General features: G+C 61.9%; 1 protein-coding gene across 2 annotated transcripts; it reads left to right on the top strand.

The window, feature by feature from the left end:
• The first annotated feature begins 4,430 nt into the window (after positions 1-4,430).
• Positions 4,431-10,153, top strand: ENTPD2 (ectonucleoside triphosphate diphosphohydrolase 2). Of its 2 annotated transcripts, XM_008005535.3 has the most exons (9): positions 4,432-4,660; positions 6,174-6,291; positions 6,877-7,027; positions 7,161-7,320; positions 7,402-7,629; positions 7,991-8,245; positions 8,325-8,444; positions 9,214-9,348; positions 9,432-10,153. In XM_008005535.3, exons 1-9 carry the CDS (start codon positions 4,544-4,546, stop codon positions 9,633-9,635), a joined length of 1,488 nt encoding a protein of 495 aa, XP_008003726.3. In that variant the 5' UTR covers positions 4,432-4,543; the 3' UTR covers positions 9,636-10,153. The 2 variants fall into 2 exon arrangements, with proteins under 2 accessions (XP_008003727.2, XP_008003726.3); XM_008005536.3 differs by lacking the exon at positions 7,991-8,245 and having other exon boundaries at positions 4,431-4,660.
• The last annotated feature ends 1,545 nt before the right edge of the window (positions 10,154-11,698 follow it).

Here is an 11,698-nt window from a genome sequence, read left to right as displayed (position 1 = left end):
ATTCTATCTGGGAGCCCTCATGGTTGGTTTTCTGAGAAAGGAACTCAAATAGGACAAACGTCACTTTCTCAAATTTTAAGATTAGGAGGATCAATCTCTGTGTTTATTCAAAGAAACCATAAACATCGGTTCCACAGGACAATTGAGCCAGTTTCAAAATCAAAGGGGGCCAAAGCCAGGCAGGTGGCACACACCTTTAGTCCCCAGCTACTCAGGAGGCTGAGGCAGGAGGACTGCTTGAGGCCAGGAATTTAAGACCAGCCTGGGCAACATAGTGAGGGCCCGGTCGCGAATAAAAGGATACAAGGGGCTGGGTTTGGTGGCTCACGCCTATATCTCAGCACTTTGAGAGGCCAAGGCAGGTGGATCACTTGAGGTCAGGAGTTCGAGATCAGCCTGGCCAACATGGCAAAACCGTGTCTCTACTAAAAATGCAAAAATTAGGCTGGGCACGGTGGCTTATGCCTGTAATCCTAGCACTTTGGGAGGCCGAGACGGGCGGATGCTCAGGAGTTTGAGACCAGCCTAGGAGCAACACGGTGAAACCTCATCTCTATTAGAATGCAAAAGCCTGGCGGCCAACGGCTGTGATCCCACCTATTTGGGAGGCTGAGTCAGGAGAATTGCTTGAACCAGGGGGCGGAGGTTGCAGTGAGCCGAGATGACATCACTGCACTCCAGCCTGGGCAACAGAGGAAGAGTCTGTCTCAAAGTAAATAAATAAAATAAGATAAAATTAAGACAAAATGGTCATGGTGCCAGCTGGAGTCATCATTCAGAAAAGAATTTGGCGCTTGCTAGAGAAGCGGAACACACACTTGCCTGACAACCAGCAGTTTGGTTCCGGGATGCTCCCCAGAGAAGTGCTCACAAGAGCGCACGTGCGGCCAGTGCGGTGGTTCACACCTGTCACCCCAGTACTTTAGGAGGCCGAGGCAGGCGGAGAGGCCAGGCGCAGTGGCTTACACCTGTCATCCCAGCACTTTGGGAGGCCCAGGCTGGCGGGTCACCTACGGTCAGGAGTTTGAGACGAGCCTGGCCAATATGGTGAAACCCCATCTCTACTAAAAATACAAAATTAGTCGGGCATGGTTATGGGTGCCTGTAATACGAGCTGCTCAGGAGGCTGAGGCAAGAGAATCACTTGAACCAGGGAGGTGGTGGAGGTTGCAGCGAGCTGCGATTGCATCACTGCACTCCAGCCTGGGCGACAGGGCCAGACTCCACCTCCAAAAAAAAAAAAAAAAAAAGTGCACATGTGCAGAGCAGCAATCTCAGCAAAGCCTAAAGCCAGACACTGTGTGTTCACCAGCTGCAGCGACACGCCATCTGCATGCTCTCACTCACAGGACGGAACACAGCAAGGAACAGACAAGCCACACCTTTCACTGTCAACAGGGTGAATCCCAAACGTGTAACATGAGTGAAAGAAGCAAGTCCCAGAACAGCACGTCCAGCACATCAGAGACTTCTGATGGGGTCCTGTCGCCGCTCTGGCATTGCTCTTACCACCTGTGCATATGTGCACCTCCCGTTCTGTTGTGTCTCTGACCTCGAAAAGGACAGTACAGGCTTCCCCGCCTCCTGGGGGCCTTTGCGAATTCTGCTCTCCCCAGGCCCGTCGGTGCCCTCCCCATGGAGCTCACTGTGCGGGCATGGAGCCTGGTATGCTTTTGGCCCACAGGAGGTACTCAGCAAGCGTTTGTTGAATGACTTAATGAGTACCTGAAGAAAGGGAGCAGTGAGTGAAAGGCCTTTCACAATTAAACAATTACGGTGTTTCGGCCCCAGCACAAGTTTCTTTTTTTCTTTTACTTTTGAGATGGTGTCTCGCTCTGTCGTCCAGGCTGGAGTACAGTGGTTCGATCTCGGCTCACTGCAAGCTCCACCTTCCGGGTTTATACCATTTTCCTGCCTCAGCCTCCCTAGTAGCTGGGACTACAGGTGCCTGCCACCACGCCCGGCTAATTTTTTAGTATTTTTAGTAGAGACAGGGTTTCACCCTGTTAGCCAGGATGGTCTTGATCTCCTGACCTCGTGATCCACCCACCTCAGCCTTCCAAAGTGCTGGGATTACAGGAGTGAGCCACCGCGCCCGGCCCACCACCGGCTAATTTTTGTATTTTGTATTTTGTAGAGACGGGGTTTCACCATGTTGGCCAGGCTGGTCTTGAACTCCTGACCTCAAGTGATCTACCTGCCTCAGCTCACCCAAAGTGCTAGAATTACAGATGTGAGCCACACAGCACCAGTTTCTGATGGGAACACTGAGGCAGGGCAGCCAAGATCTCAGCAGGCCTCAGGAAAGCCCCCTCCCTGGGAGGTCTGAGCCCTGTTTGGGAGGGAGGCTTTGAGTTTCCTCCCCCAGGGGTTCTCCCCTAACCTCTCTGCATCCGCATGTTTCCAGCTCAGCCTGGGCCAGGACACGTGCAGCGCATCTGGAGACCCCATCCCCTAGAGGGTCTTGGAGGCCAAGGGCTGCCCCACCCAGAGCCCCCCTCCACCCCTTCAGCTCCTGCCAACTTCCCTCTGACGCTCTCCCAAGTCCGCCTTCCAGGGGCCCCGAGTCCATGCCAGGAAGGGGCGTTCCCCCGCCCTCACTCTGTCTCAAAGAGAGTTCAGCCTCAGCCTTTGTCCTGGCCGCTCTCGGCTCCCTGCCTCTCCCTCCCCAGGCGAAGCTGGGCACTCGGCCATGAGCCTGTCTCCCCAGGGCAGAGTCCAGATCCCCTCTCCCTCCCCATCCTCTCAGACCTGGCAGGCCTCCTGCTCCCTGGCCTGGGCTTTTTGTCCATGAAAAGAGTCCAGAACACCAGAAAGCCCCGCTGGGCCTGGAAGGACGTGGGGGCACTGCAGGCCAGTGGGGGTCATAGCACCCTGCCTCTGGGCTCCCTTTGTTCCTTCCTTTTCAGGCGTGATGTGCACTGTGCGTGCCTCTCCCTCCTCTGGGCTGTCTGGGGTGGAAGAAAGGCCTGGTGTCGGTGGGGGAAACTGGGGCCTGGGGCCTGGAGCTTAGCACTGGCCACACCCAGAGACTGTCTGCTGGGCCCAGCCAGGCTGGGCCGTGAGGCTGTGAGGCACCACAGAGGCTTCCCAGGGTTCCCACCCCTCCCTTTGGGGTCCTGAGGTGGAAGAAAGATGCCTTTGCTGGGCCCGTGGCGCCAGACCCTCAGCCCAGGCGGCAATCCTGGCACAATTGTCACTGCCCGTTCCAGAAGGCCAGGCATGGTCTGGACCCTGCCCTGTGGGGCTGCCCTTTGGTCCCCAGCAGCCTGCACTCCCTGGTGGCCTTGCCTCGTGGCTCCCTGAGGCTGTGAGGCTGGAATTATTGGGACAAAAATTCCCACTTTGCAGCAGGCGCGAAGGGGGCGGCCCTGGCCAGACTGGCATGCGGGGCCTGTGAGGCCTCAGAGCCGAAAGGCCAGCCATGTCGTAGGGCGGAGGGGGCAGGGCTTGCGTCTAGGGCCAGCTGTGCTTCGCCTGCCCCAGCCGTCCCCAGAAGCCTGGGGACGTCCCCGTTGCTAACCCGCACCCCAAACCTGGCCTGGGGACCCTCTTCCTTGTCTTTCAGGCCGTGTAGAGGCCCTGCCTGCCTCCGTCCTGGGGAAGCCTCCTCTGGCCTCCGCAGCCCAAGCCTCTGGGTCCCTCAGGCAGAGGGACAGCAGGAGCTGCCTAGGCCTTGGGCTGGGAGGCAGGGACCTTTGGCCCAGTCTGTGCTGCTTCTCTTCTGTTTCTAGGCTCAGTGTGACCTGGGCCGTCTCTGCTCTTCCCCGCCCCTGCGTCCTCACCTTCACCTCAGTACAGGGCCCAGGTGAGGTGGATCTGACTGGGCCTCAAGGGTAGGTCCGGCCTGGGTCAGATGAGTGTCTCTGGAGCTGCCCTGCGCTAGCTCAGCGCCGCAGGCTGGCAGATCCTCGCTGGCCGGGAGGGCATCCCGCAGGCCAGCCTGGTCCTCACCAGCCCTGGGAGTTGGCGTCAGGGCCTTGCTCCACAAGCAGGTGCTGACCCTCGGCTTCCTCCTGAGTCCCCAGGCCGGGGCCCGCGTGACACCGCAGCCGACAGTGCCTCATTCCTGCAAACTAGTCTGGCCTCCTTTCCCGGGCACGGGAAAAGCGGAGAGCCGGACCCTCCGAGCCAGCCTCGCCCGCCCACCCCCACGCCAGGTCTCCTGCCTCCACGGCCAGGGGATCCCCTTGCTGAGTGGGCGGGAAGGGGAAGGTGGGCCGTAGCCGCGGGGCGCCCGGGCTGAGACCCGGGAGAGGGGGAGCAGCGCCGGTGACTCAGCCGCGCCCGCGTCTCACCTGCGCGGGCCGGACCGCCGGAGCTCGGGCGCAGAGGCGGAACCCGTCCGCCCGTGGGCGTGGCCGGTGGTGGGCGGGACGGGGACGGGGGCGGGGGCGGGGGCGGGAGCGGGCCCGCCCGGCCTCCCGCCCCTCGTCCCGCCCCGGGGTCCCTACCCCACGGTCCCACGGCCCAGCCCGCCTTCGCCTCCGGCTCCCCGCACTCTCTGGCTCCACTCGTCGTCCTCCCGCGCGCCCGCCCGCCCATGGCCGGGAAGGTGCGGTCACTGCTGCCGCCGCTGCTACTGGCCGCCGCGGGCCTCGCCGGGCTCCTACTGCTGTGCGTCCCCACCCGCGACATCCGGGAGCCGCCCGCCCTCAAGGTGCGCGCCCGGGCACCCAGCGCAAGTCCGGGGAGCAGCGGGCCGGGCCCGGGAGCCGGGGAAGGGGTGCGCGGCTGGGAACCCGAGCAGGGTCAGCCCAAGACCCCCACCGCGCTCTGCTCCTGGAGGGCTGGGTGGGGTCCCGGGTTCCGCGCTCTGCGCTCCCCAACCAGGTACGCGGGGTGGCGGTGTCGCTTCCAGGACGACGCGGTGCCGGAGGAACAAATCCCGGGAACTCCGCGCTCGCCGCCGAGCCCGTCAACGCAGCCCAGAGGCTGTGTCCCCGCTCCCGGGATGCAGCCCCGGCGATGCCCCCTGGGTGCTGCCAGACGCCCGCCCCCAGCCCTGTGCGGGCCTCCAGGGGCACTCTGGGCCACTTCTGCCCTGTGCTGCCGCCCCGGAGGGTGTGATTAGAGGCACATCAACTGGGTATTCAGCCCAGATAGGGATCCACAGGCCCAGGACCCCCTCTGGGACACAAGGTTGGCCCAGACCGAGAGGAGGGCTTGACCGGAGCAGCCCTGACGGGTCCTCAAAAAGTTGGAGCAGGCTAGCCCGGATCTCCACTCCAGCACGCCCAGGGACCTCCTGACCGGCCCCTTTAACCCTTTATTGGGCTTGTGGAGGGTGGGGTGGAGAGCCAAGCCCCCCAGCCCGATGGGGAGTCAGAAGCGGGCAGCTCTGCGGTTCTGCAGGACGGCTGGGTGGTGGTGCACACCCTGGCTTGTTGATGCTCTGGGCTCTGGGGAGACCTTGGTGGGGATGGACTGGTGCAGCCCTCTCACAGGCTGGAATTGGCCCCTGGGCCTGGGAGACTGGTCCCCAGCTTTCCCAGTGGATCCAGGATGCTGGGGCAGGAGCTGGAAAGGGGCATTTATAAGCTCGTGCCACCCAGGTCTGCAGGAACGCCCACCCAGCGCCCCCAGCAGGGCAGGGCCAACTTCTCTCTCTGGCCCTGGCTTGGAGGCCTAGGGACAACCTGTCTTCAGAGCTGACCTGGCTCTGAGGCCCACGGCCAGCCTTGGCGGACCTTCTTCACCTGGGCCCCGCCTCCTGCATCCTGGGCCCTGCCTCCTGCATCCTCAGGTTGGGTCAGAGAAGTTGGAAGGAGAGAGGGGAGGAAGGAAGAGGGGAAGGAAGAGGGACTCTAGGGGGCTCCTCCTGCAGCAGAGCTTCCTCTCCCTGAGCCTGGGGACCTTGTGCCCCAAGGAAAAGTCCCTGGGGACCCTCTGTCCCTCTATCGCTGACTCAGTCCTTCAGTCTGCCCTTGCCAGGAAGGCTGCTGCCCAGACCCTGGCATGCTGGCTTCAGGTAGTCAGGAGGGAAGAGTCACCTCCCGCCGCCATTCTCCTTCCAACCACAGTTGTCCTGGCCTCCTCTGAGCTTTAGCATGAGGCTTGGCACATGACTGCGTGTAAGGGGGTGGCAAACTGGAGGCACCCAACTTCATGTTTGGTGTCAGGGTGTCAGGGCCCCCAGACACCCCAGGCTGACTCCCTTCCCCTCCCCCCAGTACGGCATTGTCCTGGACGCTGGCTCTTCACACACGTCCATGTTTATCTACAAGTGGCCGGCAGACAAGGAGAACGACACAGGCATTGTGGGCCAGCACAGCTCCTGTGATGTTCCAGGTAAGACCCAACCCAGCCCAGCCAGGACATCCACTCACTGCAGGGTCTCTGGGGCCCTCTCCAGCCTTAGCCGGTGCATTTCCAAGCACTTAGGGCCTTCTGCTTACTGTTGGGTGGGGCTCACTCCAGGCAGAAGCCCTGGAAAGAAAGAGAGGCTGGGCCCCCTCCGCCTGGGTGGGGCCAGGAGTCGTTCGCATTCTAGAAAGGAAGCCCAGGCAGCAGGTAGGAGGTTTGGGCCTTGCTGGGCCCAATATTGGCTTCTGTGCCCCAGATGGAGCAGGAGGAGGTCTGGGGGCCTGGTGGGCACACCCAGGCAGGCCCCAGGAGGCCAACCTGGGTCGACCATACCCAGGGGTTTGTCCTAGCACCTGCACTCACACCCTCTCAGCAGGCAGCAGCCTCGGTCTCTAGGTGGCGGCTGGGCCCCTTTGTCTCTAATCTGGGCATTTCTGGGGGCTGAAGCTGGGAAGGTGTGCCACCTGGTCGGGGAGCCCATGGCCCCTACCCCCACTCTTACTCTCCTGGCCTACGGCCCACCTACGGGCTGCCTGTGAGGCACAGGCTCATCTCTCTGCCTTCCTCTAGGCGGGGGCATCTCCAGCTACGCAGACAACCCTTCTGGAGCTGGCCAGAGTCTTGTTGGATGCCTTGAACAGGCGCTTCGGGATGTGCCCAAAGAGAGACATGCGGGCACGCCCCTCTACCTGGGAGCCACAGCGGGTATGCGCCTGCTCAAGTGAGTGTGCCTGTGCCCTGTCCCCATGATAGCTTTTGGCTGTGACCCCTTGTGGGGTGGACCCCAAGTACTGCCACAGCAGGCTCACGGCCACCTGGGGAGGAGGCCTCTTGGAGTTCTCTGTGTTTTGCAGCCTGACCAATCCAGAGGCCTCAACCAGTGTGCTCACGGCAGTGACGCACACACTGACCCAGTACCCCTTTGACTTCCGGGGTGCACGCATCCTCTCGGGGCAGGAAGAGGGGGTGTTTGGCTGGGTGACTGCCAACTACCTGCTGGAGAACTTCATCAAGGTGGGCCCAGCAGCTAGCCAAAGAGCCAGGGGGCATGGGTGCCCTCAGTCCCTGGTTGACCCCACACATCCCTCTCCACAGTACGGCTGGGTGGGCCGGTGGTTCCGGCCACGGAAGGGGACGCTGGGGGCCATGGACCTGGGGGGTGCCTCCACCCAGATCACCTTTGAGACGACCAGTCCGGCTGAGGACAGAGCCAGTGAGGTCCAGCTGCGTCTCTACGGCCAGCATTACCGAGTCTACACCCACAGCTTCCTCTGCTACGGCCGTGACCAGGTCCTCCAGAGGCTGCTGGCCAGCGCTCTCCAGGTGCCCCTCCACCCTGGCTGACCTGCACTGCACCGTCCCCTCCTGGAGCGGAGCCTGGACAGCCACCGTGCTGTGGAAAGCTTCTCCAGGCTGGGCTTTAATTGGCTAGAAAGACAGGTGGGAGGGTCAGAGCGTGAGCAAAGGGCCAGTGGCTGGGTTGGGCCTGGAGAAGGAGGGCCAGGGACATCTGTCAGAGGGAGCCTGGTCAGGGGCGTTGGGATCTGTCAAGCAGGCAGTGGGGAACCATGGATTGCCCCTGAGCACAAAGTGAGGTTGCCAGAGTGAGACCTGGGGGAGGTTCGTCAGGCTGGTCCTCTGGAGTGGCGGTGGTGCCGCCCTGTCATGCTGGTGATTCCCCCAGACCCACAGCTTCCACCCCTGCTGGCCAAGGGGCTTTTCCACCCACGTGCTGCTCGGGGATGTGTACCAGTCACCATGCACTGTGGCCCAGCGGCCCCAGACCTTCAACAGCAGCGCGCGGGTCAGCCTGTCGGGAAGCAGTGACCCCCACCTCTGCCGAGATCTGGTTTCTGGGCTCTTCAGCTTCTCCTCCTGCCCCTTCTCCCGATGCTCTTTCAATGGGGTCTTCCAGCCCCCAGTGGCTGGGAACTTTATCGTGAGTAGGGGCAGACGGGTGGCGGCAGGTGCCCTGAGCTGCTGGGGTCTGCTCACAGCATGCCTGTGCCCCCTTACAGGCCTTCTCTGCCTTCTTCTACACGGTGGACTTCTTGCGGACTTCCATGGGGCTACCTGTGGCCACCCTACAGCAGCTGGAGGCAGCTGCAGTGAACGTCTGCAACCAGACCTGGGCTCAGGTGAGTCCCGCTCCCCCTCCTCCAGGGCTGTGTGGAAGGGCTCAGCCTTCATGTCCGCGTACCTCCCCAGCCCTGCATGGAGGGGCCTCTCGGAGTACCCGATGCAGTGGGGGCGATGGCAGGCATCAGGCTGACTCCAGAGGTGGCGGGGATGTGGCCGGGAGGCTGTGAACAAGTCGGGCGGGCTGGAGAAGCTTTGCCAGGCCCGACCCTCATCCCAGATCCGGAGGGCAGAGGGGAGGCCAGTGCCCAGGTTTCTGGCTCTGCCACTGGTCCCTCCATGGTGCCATGCCAGGGAAGATGGAAGTGGGGCTGGGCACAGGGAGTGTGCCCACCGGAGACTCCAAGAGAAACATACAAGCTGTCCCAGGACTGGGGTGGTGAGCGAGGCCCTATCTCGTCCTCCCAGGGCCTAGTCTCAGACAGACTGGGGTGGGGGAGGTTGGGACTCAGGCCTGGAGCTCGTCCTGTTCCCCTGGCCACACACCAACGTGTTGCTGCCCCAGCTCCCTGGTGGCCATGCCTGCTGTCCCTTCTCACTGGCCTTCCAGACACCGGCGCTGGCTGGGGAGGGATGGAAGCGTGCCCAGCCAGGGGTGCCCCTTAGACTCAGTCTTGCCATTCGTGTCCGGGCCTGTGTGGTGGTCTCTGGCCTTGCACTGCCTGTGTGTGTCTGGGGAGGGGTGAAGCACGCCGCCGGCCCCCTCTCCCCGTGGGGCGGAGACCTCCTGGGGGTCGCCTGCCTGACTGTGCCCTGCCCACATCCCAGCTGCAAGCTCGGGTGCCGGGGCAACAGGCCCACCTGGCCGACTACTGCGCCGGGGCCATGTTCGTGCAGCAGCTGCTGAGTCGCGGCTACGGATTCGACGAGCGCGCCTTCGGCGGCGTGATCTTCCAGAAGAAGGTGGGCTGGGGCCGGAGCGGAGCGGGGCCATCCTTGGGGGGGGCGGGGCCTCTCGGGAGCTGAAGCCACGCCCTTCGCCGCAGGCCGCGGACACTGCAGTGGGCTGGGCGCTCGGCTACATGCTGAACCTGACCAACCTGATCCCCGCCGACCCGCCGGGGCTGCGCAAGGGCACGGATTTCAGCTCCTGGGTCGTCCTCCTGCTGCTCTTCGCCTCCGCGCTGCTGGCTGCGCTTGTCCTGCTGCTGCGTCAGGTGCACTCCGCCAAGCTGCCAAGCACCATTTAGGGGCCGGTGGGGGAAGATGTGCCATCACTCCCCCCACCGCTGTATCCCCACCCCTCCACCCACCCCCACCCCTGTACCTACCTCTCTCCCCGCCCCTGTACCCTGCATTCCTCCACCCATCCTCCATCCCCCACTCCTCCACCCTCCCACTGTATGCTCCATCCCTCCACTCCAGCACTGTATTCTCCATCCCTCCACCCCACCCTCAGCGTCTCTGCCCCTAAGGCAGCCCAGGAAATGGGAACTGAGACTCTGGTACCCACAGGGGCCCCGGTGGGCAAAGAGCGATCAATCCAGCTCCCTGAGCCGCTTCAGCCTGGGCATCACTGCAGGCCCCATGCTCCTCGTCCTCCTCCTCAGGGCTGGGTCTCCAGGGAGTGGGGCCTTGGTTCTGAGAATCAGCCCTTAGAGGCTCCGTCTGTGGGGTCTGAGTCTTTACTGGGGAGGGTCACAGCCCATGGGCTGGCAGCCAGCCCAGCACCTACTTGTAAAAATTTTGTAATAAAAAGATTTTCCTAGAGACGTGAAAGGAGAGTGTCTGTGGGGTGGGGCATCCTTGCTGTGGCCTGTGCCCCACCTTCCCGCTGTTCTGGCAGCACGGGCCTGCCCCTGGCCCTGAGGGTGGACACCAGCCCTCCCTACTGCTTTCTGCTCTGGAGCCAGGCCTGGGGCACTGGCTGCTCCCCTGCTGTGCCGTGGCAGCCTAGAGTAGCTGCAGGAATGGCTGGCCCGATGGAGCGTTCCTGGGACCTTGAGTCTTCTCTGGCCAGCAGAGTTCCCCAAAACCATCACATCCAGATCTGCGTTGGTGACCAAAGCCAGACTGGAGGTTGGGTCCTAGTACAGTGAGTCTGTACCACTCACTGGAGGGTAGGGGTCAGGGAGGTGGTGGAGAGCGGGTGGCAGCCAGCCAGGCGGCTTCCTAGGGGGCAGTCAGTGCTGGTAGAGAGTGGAGGGAGGGCAGGTCCTCATCAGGAGGTGGCACAGGGGTGGGAGATGAGATCAGGACCAGAACCCAGAGAGGGGAATCTTGCACAGAACCTGGCTGTGGAGCCAGGCCATGCACTGTCACAGAGCATCTTGCCCTTCTCACCTGGGGCCCTTCTCACCTGGGACTGAGTGTCCTACACTTCCAAGAGGCATCCTGCAGCCCCGGCCAGGCCCCACAGCCCCTCCCCAAGCCAGTTTTCTCCAGGATGGGAAGGCCTGGTCTTGCCCACTCACCTCCTCAACTTTCTGAGAAGTGAGCTTAGACGCTGTCTCTCTGTTCAGTGTCCTGGGAGGATGGTGGTTCTTATCCTGCTCCTCCTTCCCCCTTACACCTGTTTTTTTGTTTGTTTTTGTTTTTGTTTTTGTTTTTTGAGACGGAGTCTCACTCTGTCGGCCAGGCTGGAGTGCAGTGGCCGGATCTCAGCTCACTGCAAGCTCCTCCTCCTGGGTTTGCGCCATTCTCCTGCCTCAGCCTCCCGAGTAGCTGGGACTACAGGCGCCCGCCACCTTGCCCGGCTAGTTTTTTCGTATTTTTTAGTAGAGACGGGGTTTCACCGTGTTAGCCAGGATGGTCTCGATCTCCTGACCTCGTGATCCACCCGTCTTGGCCTCTCAAAGTGCTGGGATTACAGGCTTGAGCCACCGCGCCCAGCCTTTTTTTTTTTTTTTTTTTTTTTTTTTTTTTAGTCATTTGATAAACCTGAGGGCAGCCAGCCCCAGCTTTGGAGTTCTGAGACTGGAAGGACCAAGGGGACATCCCAGGTTGGAGGTCTCACTCTTGTTCTCTGAATGACTAGTCGAGGGAGGTTTCTAGTGGGATGGGATGGGCGTGCTCTTGGGAGGCAACAGGTGAGGTGCAAGGGGGGCATCAGAGATGCCCATTGTCAGCTGGGCACAGTGGCTCACGCCTGTAATCCCAGCACTTTGGGAGGCTGAGGCTGGCGTATCACCCGAGGTCAGGAGTTCAAGACCAGCTGAGCCAACATGGTGAAACCCCGTCTCTACTAAAAATACAAAAATTAGCCCAGCATGGTGGCACGCGCCTGTAATCCCAGCTACTCGGGAGGCAGAGG

Source organism: Chlorocebus sabaeus, chromosome 12 (assembly GCF_047675955.1).
Source record: "Chlorocebus sabaeus isolate Y175 chromosome 12, mChlSab1.0.hap1, whole genome shotgun sequence".
Lineage (NCBI taxonomy): Eukaryota > Metazoa > Chordata > Mammalia > Primates > Cercopithecidae > Chlorocebus > Chlorocebus sabaeus.
Note: the sequence above shows the minus strand (reverse complement) of the source record. Positions and strands in the feature narration are given on the sequence as shown.

Bases quoted from the DNA above. Each gene is read 5' to 3' on its own strand.
- ENTPD2 (XM_008005535.3), top strand. From the start codon at position 4,544: ATGGCCGGGAAGGTGCGGTCACTGCTGCCGCCGCTGCTACTGGCCGCC. The intron at 4,661-6,173 runs GTGCGCGCCCGG...CCCTCCCCCCAG, and splicing joins GGGAGCCGCCCGCCCTCAAG to TACGGCATTGTCCTGGACGC. The intron at 8,445-9,213 runs GTGAGTCCCGCT...CCCACATCCCAG, and splicing joins GCAACCAGACCTGGGCTCAG to CTGCAAGCTCGGGTGCCGGG.